This window comes from Falco punctatus (assembly GCF_963210335.1).
Source record: "Falco punctatus genome assembly, chromosome: 4".
NCBI classification, from domain to species: domain Eukaryota; kingdom Metazoa; phylum Chordata; class Aves; order Falconiformes; family Falconidae; genus Falco; species Falco punctatus.
The window spans coordinates 77,677,586-77,702,824 of record NC_137583.1 but is presented as its reverse complement, the minus strand read 5'-3'; the positions used below and the strand labels follow the sequence as shown (position 1 = coordinate 77,702,824).

The 25,239-nt window shown below is 44.1% G+C and overlaps 1 protein-coding gene across 1 annotated transcript; it reads left to right on the top strand.

Moving 5' to 3' along the window:
* The first annotated feature begins 2,205 nt into the window (after positions 1 to 2,205).
* PDK4 (pyruvate dehydrogenase kinase 4) lies at positions 2,206 to 12,543 on the top strand. The gene is made up of 11 exons (XM_080384611.1): positions 2,206 to 2,605; positions 3,383 to 3,524; positions 4,489 to 4,560; positions 5,139 to 5,323; positions 5,736 to 5,825; positions 6,338 to 6,415; positions 6,908 to 6,984; positions 7,691 to 7,789; positions 8,061 to 8,171; positions 8,869 to 8,982; positions 9,968 to 12,543. Exons 1-11 carry the CDS (start codon positions 2,452 to 2,454, stop codon positions 10,109 to 10,111), a joined length of 1,266 nt encoding a protein of 421 aa, XP_080240737.1. The 5' UTR covers positions 2,206 to 2,451; the 3' UTR covers positions 10,112 to 12,543.
* The last annotated feature ends 12,696 nt before the right edge of the window (positions 12,544 to 25,239 follow it).

Here is a 25,239-nt window from a genome sequence, read left to right as displayed (position 1 = left end):
ACCTACTGTAATATATAACCCATCATACAAAGAGTGAGAAGCAAATTGCCATTATGGAGATGACACATTTCTTCCAGAAGCTCAGCGGAGTAATAAAACTGTTAATTGTTGCACTGCTGCTGATGTGTAAAATTGTTGTAGAAGTTTGTTCTGATTTGAAAAGCATCCAGGTTTTCAGTTACAGGAGCCTTGTCCTTTAAATAATTGGGGAAGGCAACACACTTCCTGTATTTCCTCCATCTACAATTGTATTGTTTGTTCAGAGCTAAACTGAATACGTAAGATTTTTGTTCATTTCTCACTGCATAACTACAAAGAAAACTATAAGAAAACAAGTTGCTGTAAAGAAGAGGAATGTAAACAACAGGAATTATTCCTAGTAGACTTTTCCTCTATTCAGAACAAAGTGTGTGATATGACTATTCACAAACACTATTGAAGTTACTTATATTAAGCAGGGTGAGCACACCAACAGATTAAAAGAAAGAGTCTCAACAAGAACGGAAATAGAGACATTATAAACTAGAATAACTGCCTGGTATGGAGGACTTTCTTGACTGATATTTCATTGCAAAGTGCTAATCTTGAGATTCTTGCTTGCCATCGATTAGCGGCTTCAGGAAGAACATGAAAGAAAACAAAAACTGTCCTACACATGCTCCATAATTTAAACATTTTTTTTTCTGTTTAATTATATTTTTACTTCTGTGAGTCATCTGCAACTTGCAGGCAAGCAAAGTGAAAACAATCAAAAGCAAACTCCAACATCTGTTCTCAAATTTTCAACTTCTGGCAAGGACAAGAAAAATCAAAATGGTTATGTTTGTTATTTTATTATTTGTGTATATATATAAAATATATAATTATTATATATTATTATGTCTTCATTTTGCTTCATTTCACATTTCATAGGCCAACATTCAATCACTGTGGTAAAACATAACATATCCAATGGAACAATAAAGGAGTAACTCTCCCAATAAAATAACAAAACAGAAAGTAGAGTGAGAGTAAAACAGCAAGCAGGGGTAACATGTAATGACCAGGAAGACAAAAATGAGATAAAGTACAAAAAAAAAAGCTAATGCTAAACTAAAGCATTCTCCTCTGCCTATTAAAATAAGTATACCAGTTTCTTGTTAGGAACCTATCTACCTTCCTATGAAAAAAAAAAGTATACCTATTTGTGTGTGCGTAGAAACATGTGTATCAAAACCAGACTAGAGTGACTATATGTAAATATTAAGGCTATATTTTTTTGTATTGTTTTATTGCCACATGCTCCTGCTGTTATTGACGAAGATTTAGGACATCACTAAGTCCTGTGCCGACATTAGCTCCATTCTTCAACACATTACGCAAAGCCTGCCTGTCGTTATGGGGACCGGGCAGCCTGGGGAACAGCCAGGCAGCACCCGAGATCAAAGTTCCCTCTCCAGGGAGGAGGAAAGGTGCGCAGGCTTTTCCCAGCTCATCCGTGACCCTGGAAGATGAGCCGACTGCGTGCGAGCTGCTCAGCACCTCTTAGGTCAGCTCCAGAGAGAGTAAATAACGGGTCACACGGCAATTTGGGACCAGTGTGCCACCGAGGCAGCCGTCTTCAGTCGCTATTAATCCAGGTCACAGTGACGACATACATGGCAGGCACCCCGAACCCTGCGGCTCGGACCCGGGTTTGCTCCCTTTGCACCCCGACCCTGGCCTGCCAGCAGTCCCAGCGCCGCATGCCCGGCGCTCCCTCAGGGACCGCTTCCCCCGGGTTCACACCCAGACACCAGCGCACCCCTCGGGGCGGCCCACACGGCTGCCGGCGCCCACCGCCCGCGGCGGGCCGGGAGGGCCGGGCCCGCTCCCCACAGCCGCGGGGCCCCGCCACCGCCCACCGAGCAGCCGCGGGAGGGGGGCGGGAGCGCGGCGCCCTCGGATCTTGGCAAGGCCGCCCCGCCGCTGACATTGGCCACCCCCGCCCGGTAAACAAGGTCACGGGAAGCGGTGCAGGGCCGGACCAGGCCAGCCCCCCCGAGGCTCCCCGCGGCCTCCTCGGGCGGGGGACGGGGGACGGCACGGGGGGGGGGGCAGGGGGGAGCCCTGCCAGCGGCTGTCACGAGCCGCTTGGCGCGAGGAACGTTCCGTTAGGGGCGGGGGGGCGGGGCCGCGGGAGCCCCGCCCCCCGGGGAGTGTAAATACAGGCGGCGCGGGACGTCGCCTGCCACAGGTGAGGGGACAGCGCGAGTCCTTACGGTACCTGCCGACCGACCGACCTGCCGGATTACCTGCCGCCCGCCCGCCACCTACCCACACATATACACACACGCACCCCTATATACGCCCCGACAGACCGACCGACCTGCCGTGTTACCGCCCGCCCGCCCGCTCGACTGCCAGCTACCCACACATATACACACACCTGTATACCCCCCGGCAGACCGACCGACCGACGCCCCGGGAGCGATGAAGGCCGCCCGGATCGCCCTGCGCACCGCCGCCCCCCTGGCAGGGGCCAGCGGCGGCACCAAGAGCAGCCGCAGCCAGCTGCCGCGGGAAGTGGAGGAGTTTTCCCGCTTCTCCCCCTCCCCGCTCTCCATCAAGCAGTTGTTGGACTTCGGTGAGAGGCGGGACGGGCAGGGGAGGGTCGGGCCCGGCGCCGCGGGGGGCGGCCGCGACGCCGTCGCCCCGAGGGTCGCTTCCCCGCTGAGGGGCGCGCCCGGGGGCTGCGGCGGGAGGGGGGGCGGGGGCGGCGACCCTCCCCCCGCAGGGCTCCGGGTTCTGACTGCGCCGGGGCGAGCCCCCTCGGGGACCTGCCGGCGGCGGGGAGGTCGCCTCGGGCGACCACCCTTGGCCTCGGGCACCCGTCGGCCGGGTGCCAGGCGATGGTGAGGCCTCGATGACAGCTGAGGATCCGCTACAGCCCGGTCTCGGGGTGGCGATGGGGCGGGGGCCGAGGGCTCGGTCAGCCGGCGGTGTTTTTCCGTGGCGCTGCCCGCTGTCGGGGGGAGTCGCTAGCCCTGCCCCGCCGGGGCGGACGGGCTGTTCCCAGATCCGATTACCGGCTGGCGGCTGCGAGGCCCGTGCTCACATGACGCTTCTGGACGTCACCCCGACGCAGCCCGTGTTTACAAAGGCTGGAGTGCTTCTTCGAGAGGATTACAAATAAGTCCCGTGTCTAAATGGGAAAAGTACAACTGTTCCTCCCAGGAACATGCTGTGTCTTGCTGTCATGTAAACAATATTCAGCACAAACATGTACATACGCTTAGGAGAACTGGCCAGTAATGGCATGATGGTTACGAAGGAATAGTCCTGAAATCTGTGGAAAGACAGTGATTTGTAGCTGTATTTTGACACTTCTCAAACAAAGTTTTTATTTTGCATTTATTCATAGGATCAACTAATGGATGTGAGAGAACCTCTTTTGCATTTTTGCGACAAGAACTTCCTGTGAGGTTTGCAAACATACTGAAAGAAATAGATCTTCTTCCTGATAAATTACTAGGCACTCCATCAGTACAATTAGTAAAAAGCTGGTAAGTAAGAACTACTTGAATTCAGCCTGTAAAATAGCATAGCTTTGACAACTTCATTGTAGACATTTTGAACAGTAGAAGACAGTAACAAAATAAACTAGAAATGCAGTTGCTTCATCAAAGCTGGACTGCAAACTATTACAATGCTGGCCTTTTCTAAAAATTAAATGGAAAACCAACACTGTTAAATTATTATTTTAAATAACTGATAGAGCAAATCTCACTTCTTACTCTTGAGAGAGAAGAAAATATGTTCTGTTTTTACATAGCCCTCAGAGCTACACAAAAATGGGAAAGCAGGCTATATGTTTGGGTCTTTCACTGATGGAATTGCTACAGAGCTTCTGTTCCATAGCATCTTGCCTTGGCCTGCGCAGCAAGCTTTTGGAGTTCAGTTAACAAAATCTTGTGGTTGACAGTGTTGAATCTGATTTAACTTCCCTTTACTGGCACAGTTGCAGCATTTGCAAGGATGTCTGACATAAAGGGCAAAAGTATTAGAGTTACTGTAGCAACTGTTCTTAATCTAGCAAACAGGTGTGCCTTTGCAATATGCATCAAGGCTGTCAGATGTTACCACAGGAGGCTCAAGTAATTAGCTTGTGCCAAAGCGGATCCGATTTAGAGTAATTATGCTTGGATGGCTTCCTGATCAATATTGTCATTTGCATCATCTTTTGAAATGCCTGTCTTCTCAAGAATTGTAATGGGATCCGATGTACCTAAAATGAGGGTTTAGATTCCTTTCTGGGTGGCGGGCACAAGAAAAGACTTAAAATTTCCTGGGGGTTTAGGCAGTCAAGAAGTATCGATCTTGGATTGAACTTGAATACTTAAAAGATAATTCAGTCTTCTAGCTGACTTGTGAAGAGTAATGATTTGGACAAGACAAAAGTATTTTTCCTGTTCCTAGGCTAATAAAAATCAAAGTAATAGCATATTTCTTGTGTTCTTTTTGTAATAGGTACATCCAAAGCCTGATGGAGCTGGTTGAGTTCCATGAGAAAAGCCCAGATGACCAAAAAGTCTTATCTGAGTAAGCTTGTCATTTGTTTCTTTGAACTTTCTATCTCACATTCTATCCTTTGCAATACAGTCCACTTAGAATGACAGCTGTAATAAGCTGACTTTGATAATAGTCATATTTGATATAGATAGCAATATTTGATAATAGATAGCATGAAGTGTTGTGCATAAAGCAACCCGATTTAAATCTCTCATTATGTTTAGAAATATTGCAGATAAATATGACCTGTTGCAGCTCAGTTTCAAGGGCATACTGCCCTCAGTCGTGGCAGAGAAATACCAACAAAATATCTGTGATGTCAAATCCCTGCTTTCCAAGATGTCAGCTGGGGATCTATTTCCCTTCCTTGCCTTCTCTTCAGCAGTGAATTTGACATGGCAAATGATTGCACCTTCTGTATTAAAAAATCAAAATCTTCTGCTTTAGGTCAGTGAGGAATTTTACAAGAATGAAAAAATAGGCTGTATTTTAATGTTAAGGTTGTTGTGCACTCATCTGTGCTGCTGTGGGATTAGATAATGACATTGTACAAAGCTTGCCTCAATGTAGTCCTAGAATAATGTTCTAAAAAGTTCTTTTTTACCCAGCTTTATAGATACATTAATTAGAGTCCGAAACAGACATCATGATGTGGTTCCTACAATGGCACAAGGAGTAATTGAATACAAAGACACGTTTAAAGTAGATCCTGTCACCAATCAAAACATACAGTATTTTTTGGATCGTTTCTACATGAGCCGTATTTCTACCCGGATGCTAATGAACCAACACAGTAAGTAGAAATATTTATCTGAGGAAAAACTTCAACCTAGTGAGAAACATGTTAATGTAACTATTTCTTAAAACTTTTGATCTGTCTCTGATGACTTTGTGACACTGAAAGGTTAGAAACTCCATCTATGACTTTCTGTGATTAGTCTAGTCTAGAAAACAAGTTTTCCCATTACTTTTGTAAGTCTTGTGCAGAATATGTAGGGATCTCATTATTTACATCTGAAAAGATGTTGAACTACAGAAAACCCAACATAGTTTAGCAGTAGATAACATTGTTTATGCCTTTTGTGAGTTAAAACACTCTGTATTTTATGTGATTATCTGTTGTGACCAGTGTGTAACTCAAATTTAGGGCTTTTTAATAATACAGTATTTGGGATTAAATACAGTATTGTTTTCATCTCAAACAGCCCTTCTTTTTGATGATAAGTCCAGCTCGGGGCATCCAAGGCACATTGGAAGCATTGATCCTTGCTGCGATGTTGCTGAAGTAGTGAATGGTATGTGTTCTCAGATCCTTAACATAACTCTTCATGATCAGTGTTTATATCTGATTGCAAGCAATTTGGGTAACCAATATGATGTATATGATGCTGGCTGGCTTTTATTGAAATTGCTGTAAAGCAGTCATAACAAAACAAAAGCTTGTATAGAACAGAATTTAAAATGAAGTAACAGTAAAAAATCTTTTGTAGTAAGACCTAGAAAGTGGCAGATGAGGTAGGAATTAAAGTTGTCTGTGGTATTGAGATCAGCCTTACCTACGGATAAGATGTTTGTCTTACAGAATTATCAAGTTTTACTGAGGATTTGCCCATGCTGCTGTAACTGCATCCACTGTGTGCATTAAAAACTGTGAATAAATAGGCAATGTTACTACTCATTTGAGATGCAGGCTTATGGTTGGTAACACCTTAGCAGCTAATGCAGTTAACCGTATTTTGCCATGCGTTAGCAAGAATTTCTACAGTGTTTGATATTACGCTTCACATATTTTATTTAAATATTTCAGATGCTTTTGAAAGTTCCAAGATGTTGTGTGACCAGTATTACTTAACAGCTCCGGAACTGAAACTTACCCAAGTGAATGGTAAGACAAGAGCTTTTACATCTGTCTTCCTATCAGTCACTGAACTGCTGCTTTCACTGAATCAAAAGGCTCCCATTTCTATAGCCATAATAGTATATACCAGTTGGTCTGTCTTGGGCTAGTTCCTTTTCACTTTCTGTTCATTCTAGGCAGCTCATTTAGTCTCCTATGTGAGAACTAGATGTCGTTCTATCTTAAACGCTAGATTTCCTGAGGTACTATTTAGAGTTTGATAGAAGTTAGTTATATAATAAATATATATAAATAATATAAATTATAATCAGTTTATTATTACTAAGCAAGTGGCAATTACAGTCTAAACACTGGTATAAGTACATAAAGTTGTTGGCTCATTTGGAGCAGGGGGACAAAACTGAAACTTGATTTTCTTGTTTGTTTTGGCACACAGCTTGCTTATTGTAAAACTTGGATGCAATACAGAAATTCCACTGCCCTTTTCTAAAACTTGCTTTTATTTTTCCCTTCCTCTAGGAAAGTCTCCAGGAAAGCCAATTAATATCGTATATGTCCCATCTCATCTTTTTCACATGCTTTTTGAGCTCTTCAAGGTACGTCAGTATAAATTGTTTCTTCCCTTAGTATGAGCAGAAGCGTTGATACTTGAAATCTCTAGCTAAATTAAGTAAAGTTTTGTGCAGGACAGTGAGGTTTCTAAAATGTTTCTTATTTGGATAAATAGCTTTGGCAGTTGGGAAAGGGGTGATTGCAGTTTGTAGGAGAGTATTTGGGTGCTTATATGTGGTAGTGAATGGGACACGGTAAGGGACGGAGTGTACAAGTGGGACATGAGGTTGTGGCCACCACTAGTCTCTTGCTTTCAGAGATTACATCTGCAGTGCAGACTTGCCCTGGTGCCTTTTGTGGAGTGGGTGGTGCATCCTGAACTAGTGAATGAGGCTGAACTACTGTGCTGTCAACATGAGATGCAGAATTCTGGCAGCCTTTAGCAACTGCTGAATTCTGCTCTTCTTGAGAAACCTGGTGACTTTCAAGGGAGTTAAATGTTTAAGTTACACTGTCGGGCAAGAATAGTATTATCTTTCACGTGTAGAAGAGACTTGGCTATGCTTAGTCACTTCTAGGTGCAAGACCTCCTCTGCGCCTGTTAAGCTAAACTGCCAAGTGTGTCCCTTGGTAACAAGGCACTGATAGGTACAGAGGGTAGTGTGCTCAGCCTCTGCATAACCAGGGGCATGGTATGATTTTAAGTGCACAGATCTAACAGTCTGATAATGATGACCTTATTTTCTGTAGAATTCAATGAGGGCAACTGTTGAATTCCAAGAAAACAGTCCCTCCCTTTCTCCAATTGAAGTGACGGTTGTTCTGGGACAAGAAGACCTGGCAATTAAGGTATCTTGGGCTACTACAATATGGGCTTACTGTAATCTTTATGATTGCATACGCTGCAGCAAATTCTATTAAAGGAAATTCCAGCCTCTGACAACAGATCAGATACTATGCATGAACAATCTGTTGATAGCCTCCGTTATCTAACTGAAAAATTATATGCTGCAAAACAAATGTTTGCATTTATTACTATTGGAAAGGTTTGTTCAAATAAGTGTTTTAAATAACAACAATCGTATACTGAGAGTGTTAACTTTATTATCTATTAAATCAGGTTTCAGACAGAGGAGGTGGTGTTCCAGTAAGGAAAATTGAGCAGTTGTTTAGCTACATGTATTCCACAGCACCAAGGCCGAGGATGGATGATGGACGAAATGCCCCTCTTGTAAGATATTTTCAATACTCATGTTGCTAATAAGGTTTCTGTAAGTGGTGGACAGATTGGTAGGTTAATAAATAATGAAACACTGTCTGTGTTATGCTTTGTGGGAGCGTATGAAGATTATTGAGCCTCACAAATATGAATTAACATTTTCTGAAACAGATTTTTAATATCTAGCTTGGTGAAAAAAAAAACGTGCTTTTAAAGGTGTAAACAAAGAACAACACTCCAACTTGAATCTAATCTTGGTCGTTTTTTTTTTCTTATACTCCAGTGACAGTAATTTACTTGGTCTTCACTCCTACTCAGTCCTCAAACATAGTATGATTTATGCTGTCTTTATGGAGGCAAGCAAGCACAACTGGAGTAGGCTTAGACTATTGATTTTTTTTTTAATTTTTTTTTTGTTCACCAGTAGTAAACTCCTTTTACTAATGAAGCTGTACTAGCAGAAAAAAGGGAGGGAAAATACAGAAATGTAATGGTAAAAGTAGGACACATATATAAAGCCTTCCCTCTTCCATGGAGATCTGAGATTTTTTTTCCCCTGTGGTTCTGTTTTGTTTTTTTTTAATGGTCAGTTTCAATATTCTGTATGCAAAGGACTTTGAAACAGTTTAAAATCTCTGAAGACTTTCCAGCTACTTATTTTTTTATTAGCTCTTGCAACTTAAAATCTTTTTTGTACTTTTATTTTTAGGCTGGCTTTGGGTATGGCTTGCCAATTTCTCGCCTGTATGCTAAATACTTTCAGGGAGATCTAAATCTCTACTCCATATGTGGTTATGGAACAGATGCTATTATCTACTTGAAGGTATGTATTTTGATTTGGTTAAATAAAAGATAAACTAGCATTAATGCAATGGAGTACCTAGTGAGTGTCATTGTAAGGTGAACATTCTCTGCTTATGGGTAGAAAAACCTTCATCTTTATTAAGAAAGGCTAGGAAGATTTGTAACTGGTATCTAGAATTAAAAAGGTTACTTGGCTTTAACAAGTTTACTTGAAAAACTACTACTGAGAGCCCTGTTAGTTTTCAAATTGTATTAAGATGTGTTATCTCACTTGCTCCCAGTACTTTGTATTCCACGAACCAGTAGGTAATAGGTGTGAACAACAGATCTGGTTTCTTTACTCTTGACAGCCATAAGGTCTGTATAACCTAATCCGTAAAAGTCTGGTACCTGCTCTTACTCAACATCTGTCATATATGGGATTCAGGTATCAGTAATCTTGAATACCTGGTGTATAACATAGACTGCTGCTTTTATAAGTAAATAGGAATACCTGTTCTTTTCTACTTTCTGTGCTTACTCATGGGGGGAAAAACTGGCTTTGAACTTCTACTAGTAAGCCAACAATATAGGCCAAGCACAACCAGAGAAGCAGTACAGAAGGAAGAGATGGTTCAGCTATATACACATTACATTTTTATTTAATTGCCCAATAGAATGTGAATTTAAGCTGCAAAATACGGAAGTTGGGAAGGAGCATATTTTAAAGTTTCTCTGGAACTTTGTAAATGAAAGTTCATGTCTTCCAGCACTACCTTGAAAAAAAGGGGTTACAGGGTAATGCTTAAGGCCTATAAATGCATAATATCATTCATTGTTTTACTGCATTTGTCCTGCCAAATTATCCAAAGCAAACTGAAGGACTTAAACTACTGCATCTACTATAGAAATGCTTGTGTAAATAACTGTTTTGGAGTGTCACTGCCTTAACACTTGAAATACATTGTGAATTTTTACAAAGTGGCGTTATTGAGAGTTAAACTTTTTTCCTCCTTGATTTTTAGGCGCTATCAACAGAATCCGTGGAAAAACTCCCAGTTTTTAACAAATCTGCTTCCAAGCATTACCAGGCTACCTCAGAGGCAGATGACTGGTGTGTCCCAAGTAAAGGCCCCAAGAACGTATCAAAGCAGAATGCAGCAATCTGAAGAGAAGTTGGTATCCACACACCCAAGGGGATCAAGCTGCCTCATCAAAAAAGGCTAGTGTTTGGAAGTATTCATCTGCCTCCAAACAAGCAAATTCTTCCATTTTGGGACTGGCAGAAGAGAAAACAATGAGTGTTACAGCCTAGGCTGTACGCACTGCATGTGGAACCTTGCTGTGGACTTCAGTATCAGGAAAATAGGAGCACATATGTCTTTAAAGAAAAGATGTGTATAGAGGAAAATCAGATGACCATTTTTTTCCTTATGATCAAGGACTTGATGTGGTAGAGGTGTGCAATTTTTGAGTCCTGTTTAATGCTTGAATTCTGAATGCTGATAAATGTCAGTTATTCTGGTGTATATTTTTCTCCTAGAGTAGTTGTCAGCAGTTTATTGTATTACAGAACTTCTCAGGTAGATAGATAACACCTGTACTTTAAAGCTTTATCTAAAGTATTATAACATTTGAAAAAGATCCTCTTAACATGGCAGTCTTGTAGCAAGATACAAACAGCATTCAAGTAACAGCCTGACCGAAAGAGAGAGCCCTAGGAGGTAAGGAGGAAGTGTTTTCCATGTGTAAGGAAGTCCCGTTTCAAAAAAACCCTGTATTCCAGTAATAATTCTTATGTGATGCCTTGCTCTGAGTTGCATTGCTAGATTATATTATTCTTATGCTGTTCATGGAGAACTAGTCAAGTAAGGCTCCTATGCATAAGGTAACTAAGTAGAATTGGGATAACTTAGACAGCTACTGGAAAGAGATGGAAAGCTAGTTGGCTATAGCAGCTGTAAGGTTAGGCCACAACAAGCCTACATCCCTGCACTCCAGAAAGCATGCGCCAGGTCAGTCAGTCAGGATTTTCTAAGAACTGGAGTCAGATATGCAAGTTGAACAGAAAGGTTTTGGTGATCTGTATTATGTAAACATGATGTGAGAAATGGCATGTTTAAAACATGATCTTATGCTTCCTTTTTGTTGTGCTGTTAGAAGGTTAGTGGCTCAGTACACTAAACCAAAATCTGCCTATCTTTGTCAAATCCGCATTGGACCACACTAGCTCAAAATGGTACATGGGCATTCTATACCCTGAAAGCTGTGCTGAGCACTGAAGGTCTGTTTGGAAAGGTTTTCAGGAAGAGTGGTGTTGGAATGAGGATTTTTATTCTAACTGTCCATTGCAATGGAAAGGACTTAAGAAATGAGAAATTTCAAAATATGAACAGTGCTGAAAACTTACGAATATCAAAATAGTGGGGAAGTGCCACAGGAACAGTGCCAGTAGGGGAGTGCTGTTGGGAAAATACTGAAAATACTCCATTTTCAATAAGCTGCTTCCTTTCACATCATCTCTGTGCATTTTCCCCCTTGTAAGCAAGGAAAACTAAGGAACAGAATAGAAATTAAACTAACGGACACTGCAAAACTGGCCAGTCAAAGTTCATCAGGACTGTATAATATTACTTGAATTTTTTTACTAATTGGAGGATTATTTTAAGTGATGTGGTCCTCTGCAGTAAGTTGCAAGTACAGTGTTTAAAGCATCCTCCTCAGTCATATATGACAGTTTTCTAAAACAGATGTGTATTTGTTGGACAGAAAGCTACTCCATACTCTACTGTACATATTAAATAGTTTTAATAGGAATGAGAGAAATCTGGACCTACCTTTGTTTTAGAAGTCCTATTAGGACAGATTTCTCAATCAAAAATAGTACTCTGATATACTGAACTTCAAAAACCAAAGATGTGTTGGTGGTAACTACTGAGCATAATGACCTCAGTAGTACATCAAGGCTGTTTTTATCCCAGTGAATAAGCTGCAATCACCAAAGGTCACCAGATCATGTATCTGAGCTCAGCTCAGTGAATGAAATGGGTAATAAAAATGAAGTATCTTTGTCTAGAATATACAGGTGTGAAAAAGCTGTCTTTGCTGCCATAATATACTTCAGTATTTGTTGATTATTTTTTTTTGTGTGTTGAATACATGGTCACAAAAACATACCTAGGTAGTCATTGTTGTGAAGTAAACATAAATAAGACCTGTGCGCCTGCTAATGCTTGAACGTGAGTTGTGATCTCATGGTGTACTGTACATCTGTAGCATAGCTGCAGCTACTTCGGGTAGGAGCTGTAACTTCTGTCTCGAAGCAGCTGAAGCACATGGGTGCTGTAAATTACATCTGCAATGCTGCTTGCAGAGAGAAGCTGCAGAAGACATTCATGATGCAGACAGAGGAATGTATAGCACTTAAGGAACCCATGTGGAATCTGTAATATGAATCACTTAAGGGCTATCAATATAGATAATACAGTATCTTTTTCAGCATTTACTGAATTTTTATTCCTGAAAGTAGAGCTGTCGTTTTAAGCCTTGTACTTGGATGTAGATGTTAAAATAATTTTGTAATAAAATCTTCTATATGGTTGTCCGGTATCTTTATTTTCTTCTAAGAAGTCTAGTGCCAGCAAGGGCCTTTTATTGTAAGTGTTGTCAAATGGAGTTGAGCAAAGCAACTTTCATACTGCGTCAAGTAGGTGTAGCAGGGGAGAGAAACCCTGCAACTAGGGTCGGCTTATGCTGAAGTGTTGTATATGCTGAGAGTTTATAGTACCTAAAATCAGTACATCACCTTCCTCTTGCTCACCTTGCACTTTACTCATCCATCTTCAGAGATGAGAATTGAGAACCATGTACATTCTACCCTTTCAACTATTTTTTTTTTTTTTTTTGTTCTGCAGTGAAAAATGTAAAAATTCACCACGAAGACATCCGTTCTTTTTCCCCATCCACCCTTACCGTCTTGCAGTCCCTAAAGACAGGATTAGCACATTTACCTCAGGGTTTTTCCAAGATGAAATACATAGACATGCATTCTATCACCCACAGCAGGCTCGGCAGATGTACACGCTGCACGTGGGAGCCGGGCATGCCATGGATGTGGCAGGGAGGTACCTGCCCTGCTGAGCGGCCTGTGTTGAGCACATGTCTGTGGCAGGCAATGCACGGTCTCTCTGCAGCGTGCTGCTCACAGGCCACCAGTTCCAGCCAAGCTCTGGCAGTCCAGAAGGTGCCAGAAGTTGAAATTACTTTTTTTCCCTTCTCCCCGCACAAACCCAGTGAGTGACAGAGGCCATGCATCCAGCTCCTGATTCAGCAAAGCACCTGAGGTACAGGACTAGCTTGCTCCTAGTGCGTCAGAGGTTCACTGAAATCAGCAAGTTTACTCATGGCTAAAAGGCATTCTGGTTTCACAGGAGATAAGCAGATGTTGCACTTCCCCCCTCCCCCCCCTTTGCCCCCCCCCAGTCAGGACCTTTAAAAAGCCAGGTTCCTGATGTCAACAGAAACCACACCAAAGCACCCTATGTTTTCTCTTCCAGATCGTTAACTAAAAACCCATACGCTGATTTTGTTACTGGTGCCTTGTGCAGATTAATCTCCCTGGAACCTTGATAAGCGGTTGTTCATTATCATCTTTTTCCTATCACTTAACCAAGCTTTCAAATCCACCAGACTTTGCCCTTAGTGTGCAATAATGTCCTTCCTAGAGCATTATTACAAAACAAGCTTTGCTACCTTTGATAAGAAACACTACTGGACTGGAAAAATAGATTTATTTTTTTTCCCCCCTTATGGTAGTGATGACGATGACAGGATCAGGTCATAACCCCCAAGAATTGTCTGCCCTTCGATTCTTGAGCGGTTTTGGCAAACAGACGGCAGAACTCAGCAGTTTATGATCCTTCAGCTCAGCAAATTTGCGGGGGTGGGAACAGTGAAGAGGAAGGGGCACACTGATGGGTTAACATCATTGGGTTTGCATTCCCCCAAAGCTGACAATGTAATTCTAGATGCTTATATCGCAGTCCTGTCTCACAGGCCCTAAGGTGGTTTTGCATGTCCGTGCTGGCATGCGCATTCAAGACAGAATGACTGATTCAGTGCTGGGCCAGATGCTGCTCCTCCTTGCAGTCAGCAATGAGAAAGCAGGACATGCCAGTCCGTTTCTCAGTCGGTCTTGCTTCTCTCCACTCACTTTGTAGGCAGGAAAGGGCAGAAGATCCCCACGGACAGTCTGAATTCTTCCTTGCAATCTCGAGTCTTGGGTGGCACACCAAAAGGCTGGAACGCAGTCCCTGGTCCTCAGAGTATTCTGAGGCCTCTTAGTAAAGTAATATTGAAGTAGAAAAATATCTATGGGGTATCAGGAGCTGCTCCCCATCAGCTCTCTTCAATATTCCTTCTGCAGCTATGAAAGAAAACCAAAACAGAGTGCAGTGAATTGTCCCACATAGAATTAGCACAGATTTTCCTGTGTCACTCCTTTCCTTTGCAGTTCCTAGCAGGAAGAGGGAAGAGAGGAAAGGACCTACCTGCCTTCCTGCGGTGTGAGAGGGACAGCCTCGAGGAACGAGCCTCATGCTGCCTTGCTGGAGCCATGTCCAGTCGAAAACCTGGACAGACCTGCAATGTGGGAAACACAGCAAGAGGAGTGAACCACTGTTCCCACCATTTGGGGCTGCAGAGCATCCTCCTGGAAGGTGACAGAGACTTTCTAGTTTAGGACAGCCATACTTTAAGTTGCTCTACTATGACGTATCCAGATATGACCTGTCTGAAAGGCTCAAATAAGAAAATCAAGTGAAAAAAAGGTAATTTCACTGTTGTTCACATGCTGGGCTTCCTGTGCTATGTCACATTAAGGGACTGGACCTGAAATCCAAGAACCTTGGCATAGGATTTGGCACACCAAGTACAACACCTTATCATGACACTACATCTGTCTCAGTATGTATGTGCCAAGGTATAGGTTGGATAACTAAGCTCCCTCTTTCGTGATCAGAGCTGATATATCCACAGGCCCCCAGAAAGCTATCAGCTCCTCATGAAGCAGACACCTACTTCTGTCCAGCTGAATAGCTCTTCTGTCTTCAATGGCAGAGTGCAACCGACTGTCATGGGCCCCAGACACCTGGGGCACACATAGGCACCTGCATTTAGATAGCTTCAGCTGTGAGCTGGCTCCCAGCTAATTCAGTTACCTCAAAATAGACACCCAATGCTATCTGAGGAACCTTGGACTGCTCTGTCTGTCTCTCACCTGGCACTCCAGAAGACCAGACATCTTCCACAGGTCCTTTGTCATGTCTGCCAGTCCCATGCAAATCCCTTGTGTGGATGTTCTTGGCTTTCGCAAGTATCAGCAAATGCTTATGTTCAGAAAAATGACTCAAATCCCCTTACTAGTTCTGGCTGGTGGTGGGAGGCTGGAAATACAGAGCTCAAAACAACGTCACAGCTGTGTCATTGCTGCCCAGGGAAGATAATGAAAAATCCCAGACAATATTTATCCTGCAGCAAATGCCAGTGGGATCATTCCAGATGAACGCCGCTGGCTGCTGGCACAAACTGTGTCAGCCTGGAGCTGCTGCTGCACAGCTTGTTACCACTGGCTGCACCCCCCAGCACTGCGGGTCTCTCTGGGTTTGGGCTGGCCGTGGTGCCACATGGCTGCAGGGGACAGCACGAGGCTCTTGGCTTGGGGCTCTGCACCCCTCACGGTGGCTGTGCTGCCTGAGAGCTCTGAGCCTGGGACACCCAAATACCAGTCACTGGGCAGAACTGCTACAGAAAAGGATGAGCTAACTAACTGACGCCGCTTGTTACATACCACGAGGCATGCCAAGAAAGCAGATGCATTGAAAGCTCTTTTCTGAGTGTTTGTTCTTTACAGTGGTTTTCTCTTCCCAGCAGCTTTACCATCCACAACACTCCTGGTTGATTTTTAACAAATTAACTGAGAAACAGGGTGGAATACCTGGCAGGGATATTTGCCCGTTCCTCCAGTCGCTGTGGCATGCAGCAGGGTTAGTAACGTGCATCGCAAAGGGTATTGGTGACCTGGAGTCACTCCCTGCTTACAAAGGGTATTACTGGAGGAATTCAACCTTCATGCAGGGGTGGAGCAGATGGTTTCTACCACTCTAGGTATTAACAGATATGTGTTGTTGCTTCACAGACTGCAGGAAGCTGTTTGCTCAGGTGTAAAACTTCATTTGTGTTGACACAGAAGCACTTGTTTGTGCTTAGTTAGGGCCTGTTATAAAACCCTCTGAACGCCCTGGACAACTTTCCCTGGCTTCTGATCAGCTTTGCCTCAGGTTTTACATAAGTCCACAGTGAAGAAAGCTTCATTTTCAAGATCTGACCAGGGACACTCTTAAGTTTATATTATTCATGTTACTTGTGGAGATGCCCAGAAGCCTTCTGCTGGCCCCAGTCCCTCCCTGTGCTTTGCCTCTGTGGCTTTGCCCTCCTGTTCCTCTGTTCTTCCCACTCCTGCTGCTGGTGCCAGGCTGTGCGTGCTCTGAGCATATCTTCTGTAGCTGAAGGATAGGAACAGTGCTTTGGAGGCATGTCACACTTCAAAAAGCTTTTGATGATTTTTTTAAGGCCATTGGATAATCAATTCCCTTGAGGGGAAAAAAAACCAAAACACCTAAACAAACAAAAAAAATCATAGCACCTTCTGCCTATTCCCAAGCTTCTGTCTTTCAAATGACAACATCCATGTCAGAACAGCTGGAAAAATGTCAAAACTATTCACTGGAGTGCCATAAATTGATGCAGGCAGACCTTGGAAATGATATTAAAGAGATTAGTATTCAGAGCTGACCAAAAAAGGTTTTCATCCTTCTCCAGAGAGTTGTCCTTGCCTTCTCCTTTGCTCTGCAGCAGAATGATGTTCTCCACCTGTGAGTATTGACATTAAGGGAGAGGATGTGTCTTGACTTTAAATCTGCACTACCACAGTCAAACAGAGCAGAGGAGAACTGCAGATCTTCCCACTTCTTCCCAGGAATGAACACGCTCACTGCTATAGGAAATGAGAGTCTTGGGGGAGAGGGTCTATCCCCAACAGCACACTTTTCAGAGGGAAGCTGTTCCATTTCGTAAGAACAGAAAGAAGATTCCAGCAAAGCTGTTGACAATCAAAGGCTGAAATAAATGCTCTTCACAATTTCTTTGAAGTATATTAACACTGGAAGGTTTGGCCTTTTTAAAAATGTAAACATTTTTAGCAGAATATCGGTATATTGGTGTACATTATGTTAAGCTTTCACTTACTAAAGTTTGGGGGTTTTCCCCCCAAATAATAGATTCAGAAGCAGTTGCTCAATTGTTCTCATGTTTATAGAGTATGGGTATGGAATACAGAATGCAGGTAATGGATCAATAGGTTGCCTATGAGCATGTCAGAACTGCTGATGCAATTCACTGCTCTTTTCTGTAATGTGCTTCGAACATATGGTAACTATTTTCTTTTTCAAGCAATAAAAAAAGTGTGATATAATGTGGTATAAATATATTAACTAGCATAAACAATAAATATTAGAGTAATAATAATTCATATTTAGACCTCACACCATGTCCACCGAAAACTATGACAAGTTTCCTGTTGACACCAGCCAACTGTGGACAAAGCCAAAATGGTTTGAGCTGCGGATGGGTAGAGGAGACACCCACTCCTGAAGGTCTCTAGAAGACATGCTATCGAATTTGTAACGCCTTCAGAGTGCAAGCCCAAACAGGAGGCTGGCTGCAGTGTGTTGCCTGCCATGTGGTCTGCAAGACAGCACCTGTTGTGCTGGAGAAATTTATGATCAAGTGACACACCTAGGGGAGGAAGAGGACTAGGTGACATGCATTTAGACATTCAAGATATATTGAACAGAAACACATATATGCGCATATGGCAAATTTAAAGGTACTGAACTGGCCGACAGCCCTTGCTTCAGCCTGGTTCCCCTTATCCAACGCAGTGCAACCCTTATACTGGAAAACCTTGAGCTCCAAACACCTGAGACAAGAGGGGATCAGCTCTCAGCCTTTCTGCTCAAGCCAGGTGAGACCAAAAGCCCAGGTCCACACTGGGGAAGCCTGCGTGCAGAGTTGCTGTTGCCTCTGAGGCGTTAAGCATGTCCCTGTTCAGCAAAGCAGGCAGGTTGTCCTTGTGTTCCCAGCCACGAAGGGCCCAGCTGAGAGAAAGGAGCTTTGCCCACACCTGGAGACAGAAGGACAGAGCTCTTTAACAGCACACAACAGTGACCAGCTGCAGCTTGTGTGCATCTCACACAGCTGAGGCCTTTTTAAAAAAAAGGATTAAGAATGTCCAAACCCCGAGCAACATGAGGGCCTGCTTCAATACAGCTGGAAGATTATTCCAGCTGTTTGGGGCTGGGAGCCTAAGAAAGAGAAGCTTGCCTCCTATAGTCAGTGGAACTCCAGACATTTGGATGTGAATAGCTTGGTTTAAGCAGAGGGCAGACTGGCAGCTAGTGCTAGATGAAAGGACACAAAACAGTGCTGTACATAAGGAGTGAACATTTATAAACCTTAAAAATACCCTTCAGACAACATGCATCTGCTGTTCAGTTGCTAGCTACTAGCTCTCTTGTTCCGCTTACAGCTTTCCACTTTTTTTTTTCTTCTTTTCTTTTCTCTCTTTTCTGTTTTTTTAAGGACAAACACTGGCTAAGTATCCAGCCTGGCCTCCCACAGCCGGGGCTGGGGTGGGAAGCACCAGTGGCTCCTGACATTGCTGTGGCAGCCTCCTGAGCCAGGGGCAGGGAACCCATGGGGACAGTGTGTTCCCTGCTGGCTGCATGGGGAGCTTATAAACATGGTTATATCATTTATGTCGAGTCAGCGTGAGCCGCCCGGGCTGGTCACACCACTGCTCTCCTTCCTTTTCAAGGCTGCTGGAGGGAGCAGCGCCAAAGTTCAAGCCCACGTTCCAGTCTGTTCCAGGCACTGCCCGCAGTTCGCTCCTGCCTGCCCGGAGCCATCTCACCAGTGCACCCCGGTCACCTGAAAATGAAGGGGAGCCAGGGCTGCCCCGGCCCCTCTCGCTGCCCTGTGTCGGAAAGGGCAGGTCTCCCTGTGCTCGAGTGGCTGCCAGCAGCCGGGCATGACTGGGTGCCATTTAACAGCAAGCCCTCCCACACTGCAGCACGGCCAGGCAATAGTGTGTCCAGTCAGCTGAAAAAAGAGCCCTCCTTTTTGATATTTGCCAGGCAGGAGGCACCCCGCGTCAAAGCCCTTGAGAGGATGGAAAAGGGCCAAGGACGTTAAGGGGACACTGAGTGCTTAGCTCAGGTATGCCCCTGAAGCACAGAGGTGCGTGGGTGCTGCATGTGGTGTCCTGTGAGAGGGGACCATGACGTCCATAGTGCAGTGTGCCAGGTGCCGGAGGAAGTTCAGCCAGCTGGAAAGAAGGGTAGGGGAGCTGGGTTACAGAGGCCTCCGGCATCCAGCTCCCTGCAGCCTCATCGGGACATCTCAGATGCCTCCATCCCAAGTTTGCTAATGTCAGTGTCTGCCTGGGATGGGGGTGGGCATCTGATTACAGGGTAGAAACTTCCCACCACACTGGCAGCTGAAATGTGTGAGCACAGCTTGCCTCAGCTGGTGCTGAGCAAGGCAAGGCACACTGCCTGCTTCCCCCCCCGCACCCCGGATCCATCCAGCATTTGGGTTTCATCCCCCTGCCATAAGAACAAGGGGAATTTGACTGAAGACTTTGTTTCAGCAGGCTAGGTCAGTGGCTGGCTGTGGGTTAGGAAATCCAGACGCGGTGGAGGGCAGCACAAACCTGTGGAACCGCAGGAAAGCAGGGAGGGGTAGCGGCTCTGCTCCCCTTGCTAAAAGGGTGCAGTGGCAGAGTAGCAGCGGGGATCAGGCATCATGTCACCTGCCAGAGGCTACGCAGCCAGGGATACACTGTTCTCTCCCACCTGTATCCTCAGGATAATCCAGCTACCCAGCGTGGCATGGCTCCAAACACTGCAGCTGGCACTTGCCACCTTTGCTGGGTATTCCACCCACCCTCCCAAGCCGGGCACCTAAGTGCCGGACCACACATCCAGAAAAGTATTGAAATAATGTGCAAATATGATTCTAAACAACAGGACTGGGAAGAACTAAAAATTCCTGTGTTAAACCCTCCAAATTATTTCTAAATTACTCCAGCAAAAATAGTAAGGTGATTGGGTCTCAGTTTTAGACTGGAATGGTGCATGTTCTGCAGGTCATGCCAGGCTTGATTGCATTAGAGACCTTTAAGACTGGGGCAATGCCGTGGTACATACTGTACTCCATCTACCCAACAGCTGCAAATTACACTGTCAGTGTATTGACATATAGAAAACAAATATTACATATGAAAAAGTATAAATCCTTCCCAGCTGGTAGAAGCTCCTTTAGTTGAGAAGAGTTTGACTTTCTTCTTGTCTTGTTGTTCTGTGTGTGTGCAGGTGCCTGTGCATTTTTACTGGGACAAATTCCGTTCACTATAAAAAAAAAAATATCCCAAAGAAAAGCTACCAAAAACTACTATAAGGTGGAAAAAGAAAAAAAAAATCACTGAAATTCTGTGGATTTAAAGTGGAGGGAAGGGCAGGGCTGGGGGAGAAATGGACCCAGATGACTGGCTGGGGTGCAGATTTCCAGCAAGGTATAGTTCAGAGCTGCTGGCACCAAGAAGTGGGTCCACCACGGACATAGGCAGACAGCGTGCCCGTGAGTTCAGGGCAGCCACACACCTTTTCCCCAGCAGTGAACTTGGAAACAGCAGGATGGACTCACCAAAGGGTTGGCTCAACTTTGGGAGGTAGACGTAATCCAACGGACTTTGCTGCAACTGGGTCTTTAGGGTCAGTTTTACTTTGCATGGATGTTAAAATACCTATATTCCTCTTTGTCATGAAATGGCTTTGCCCTGACCTCAGTGATGTCTCTTCGCCGGTGCTTTCCAGCATGCTGTGTGCTTGTAGTCAGCGCAGGCACCGCACTGCCCTTCAGCAATGCCTGCATTTTCGTACTGCGTGACCAAATGCCCATATAGTTATAGGGCACAAAATTCTGTCCCCTCCTTTATAGTGTGTTATTATAAAGTAGACTTTCAGTGAGTATTGCTGCTCTTTTGTTTCTGCACCTTTTTCCTCAGACCATAGCGGTTGTTTATCCTTAGTCCCTGACCAACTAGTGCATTTTGCAGGGTTATCAGGCATAAGTAAAAATCCCTGTTCTTGACCAGAATTGTCTGGATTCAACCCCTTTTCCTCCCACATATAGCCAGCAAGCTTATGGCCATACTGAGTCAGTACAGCTCCTCACTGACAGTTACTATTGACACAATCTTACCCAGTGCTAACTGCAGCACCAACAGCCTAAGCAGCCGTATCAGTTCCACAGTCACAAGAGTAAAATGTGGTGTGGTTCTGGCACTAGACAAAAGGCTGACAGCAGCATCCCTAGTCAGCCCCAGCTTGAAAGAACAGACCTAAACGGTTCATCAGGGGTGTAAAAATCATCACGTGCCCTGCGGTCCTTGTTTCAAATGCCTTGATTGTAATTTAGCAGTACTCCATAGGGTGCCTTTGCAAGCTAAAGGGCAACGTGCAGCTGCCATGTGCTAAGAAACCGTTAACTGTGTATTAAAATCAAATAGGTCGTTGAAATGCATAATATCCATCGTCACCTTTCCACTTTGTGTCTTATGAAGCTTAAGATGCATTTGGAGAAATACTCAGAAACAAATTTCTGAACAGCCAACCAATTTCGTCTGACAGTTGCTGTATATAGCAATCTTTTCTGACCCACTCGTCTGCTGCACCAGAGGTCCCTGCCGTTCTACAAATAGAGGCTGTGGTAGATCTTTCCACTGCTTTAATGTAATTCTTGGGGAGGTTAAGGTGTCAGACGCTAGCTAGCTTTGGCATCTCTGCTAATAGCATGTTCTGCACTGTCATTTAGTAGAAGAGCAAACTCTAGGGAGTACAGGGAAATTCTACTGCCATATCCTGAAAGCAAATGGAAATATTGCTGTGTCTGAGCCATCTATGTCTTGTAGCATTTCAGAAAAGCAAAGCAGCCCTTCAAGAGCCCTGCAAACCTCCCAGCACACTGAAAAGCTGGCGTGTCTCTTTAGCTTCTCAGAGTTTAATAAAGGTATATAATAGCATAGGCCACCCCAGACCCTTTCAATCTTTCTTCCAATCTTAAAGACTGAAGAACTCTTGTATGTTTAATTTAAAGGTACTTGCCCCATGAGCAAAATCTGCTGTCAAAAGCATTAGCATGTTTTCAAATAACATTCCTCAAATATGAATGAGCCAAACCCCTGTGATCATTTTAATTGATCCAGCACTGCTTGCAGCTAGAAGTTAAGCTGCCACCTTTCATGGCAGACCAAACCTTTTCCCCTATGCCCTAACAGTTGTGTTCCTGACATTTTATGAAAATAGTTGTCAGACTTGCTCAGTCTGAGAGATTTATATAAATTCATGATCACAGCAGTTAACTTGATTCTGTCAAAACTGGTGTGTAGCCTGTAAGATACTGGCCCCATGGAAAGAAGAGAAAGAGTTTTTCAAGATGGTAAGTGGTTTTGAGTAAGTAAAATTTTGTTGATGCCAAAACACTTATAGGAATTTATTGGTTTCAGCTGTGATGCCCTGATTTGGGTTGAAAAATTCTGATTGAAACCAGATAAAAGATTTTGACTGGGATGTCTCTGCAAGTCTCCTCACACATGAATACGGATGTCGATGCGTACACATGCCGATGTGCACACAGACCCACACAGAGCTGCCAGAATCAAAATGGGCATTTCAACACCATGCTGCTTTCCTGTAGTCAGGAGTTTTGGTCCAAAACCTTACAAGATCATCCAGCCTCGTCATCCTCCATGCAGCCTTAGTGACAATGCCATGTACCAGCATGAAAGGGGTGCAGGCAACCCATCCCCTTCCTCTGCTGCATTTTCAAATGCTAAGGGCAGAAAGACGTGGAGATCCTGGCTGCCTGTGCCAGGTGGCCCCAGGGCCCTGTATTTTGGTCTGGTCTTTGAACCTTTTCCTCTTCATAATGCAAACTGATCCTAATACAGTTCATTATGAGAGCATCAGGAGATGTGGAACCAGCACCCCCTGGCACTGAAGGTCCCAAGGGTGAGTATTGCAGCTATTCAGCCAAACAATAGACTCTCATCAAGGAGCTTGATTTTGGAGTAGAGTTGGGTGACATTGACTGTTGGTTGTGACCTTAAAGTACCAGTAACGAGCACATTAACAAAACATCTATCATGCTCTAGGACCAGTCTGCATGTGGACAGCTGTTGATACTTACCTAAGGCCACCTTTGTGGAGGGAAGACCTGTTTATCACCTCTCCAAGCCTTGTGCAACCCTTACGCTCTTGATACTGCTGTGCAAAGTGGGAAGCAGATGAGAATATATCCTTCCCTTCCTGCCATCAGCAGCACTGGGAAACTAGCCTGTCTCAAGGATGAGTGGTGAAGGTTTCAAAAACATTTGCTGGTGGCTGAGCTGGAACTGATCAACATATACTGCTTCCTTTTCCAAGGTCCTGAGCTGTTGCTTTGCAGTCTGTCTCCTCTTCTTGGCATTAGGCTGACAGGACAAGCAGAAGTGTTGGAGAGCTGAACCAGCCATGCTCTTTTGAGCTCGTTGTTTAGTGTCTAAAGGCTGACCAAATATGAATAGATGTTTAAAGGCTTTGTAGGAAAATACAGTCCTGAACAGTTAGACTTCAGTTTCACCTACATACTCTCCATGGATAAATTACTGGAGTTTTGAGTCAAGCTGGATCCAATCAGACATCAGGGGCTAAGTTTAAAATTATTGCAAGAGCACTTCACAAAGAGGATGTCTGAATTTCCATGAACAGCTGAATTAGGGCTCTGTGCTGGTCCAGAAATACATGCAGAGTGTCCCTATGGTCACAGATGGGATAAATTCTTCTGTCAACAATGCATGTGGCTTAAGAAATGTCTTCATATACACCTCTTAAAATGCACAAGGACCAAAACATGTAATCTCATTGCTATCCATTCAGAAGTCATTAGGGGAGCTGTGGGAAAGGATAGTCATTCTTTGTCCATCTGTGCTTTAGATATTCTAATAGGCTGCGAAATATGGTGGAAATGTCTCAAACGTGGCTACACCTCTAAGAAGCCAAATGGCAAAAAGCAACTCATTTCACAGGAGACACCCAACAACCTGAAAACAATTTTCTGTCATTTTAGGTCATGACTAGGTTCATGCTCGAAGTGTAGGGGTGAAAACAGTATCTAGTTATTTCCACTTGCAGCCATGCAATCTGTTGCAGCTTTGAAAATATAAAAGCACGATCAGGAGTTATATGACAGTATGAAATGTCAAGGCATCTGCACTAAGTCAGAATAATATGACTGTGCATCCCACAAATTTAATGAATGATGAGCTTATTATAAGGTAGCCCCATACTTCACATGAGCAACTCTACCCAGTGCGTGGGAATAGAGTACAGTAAGAGAATAAAAGAAATGCTAAAAGCTAACAAATAATAAGCTTTACTTACTGTTGGTCTTTCTAAGTCCAACAAGAGAAGCAATTAAAGTGCATCAATCAGGTCTTTTTTCTGTGATAGGGATGTTCTCCAGTGTTTTTAACAGCTTGCAAATTCCTATGACTATAATCAGCTTGATCCCACTGTGCTCCCTGTCAGATATCACAATGGCTATAATCTGGCACCTGCTTGGTACAAAGCTTGGAAGTGAGGCTGGGTGCCCACAGAATAAAAATTAAGTGTGTTCACTGCAGAGGGGGAGGATCAGAGGGAATTTAGGAACACTAGTGACAGCCTGTTTTCTTCTCTCTCAGCAAGAGAGTCCTGACTACGACAGGTCAGAAAACGCTGCTATTGTTCTGCCTTAAACCTCCCTCTTCCAGATGCAGAATTTCACTTCCAGAAGCAGCCAGCACAGGGATGCGTTCCAAATAAAATCAGCTACCTCCATCTGTCTCTTCTGGGCTACCCAGCTTGCCCCACTGCCAGACTAGTCAGAAAGCAACAAATGTTTTCTTGCCTTGATCAGTTTGCAAATCCTCCTCCTCATACCTGACTTACATAGGTACCTCACCTAGAAAAGCAGTGGGTTTAGATTACCGCCTTTTCTCCTTCCAAATTCACTGGTTTTCCTCAGTGGAGAATTCAGTGGATGCCATTGACCTGCAACTGCCTCAAGCAAATTTTTCAATAGACAACCCGCCCTAGAA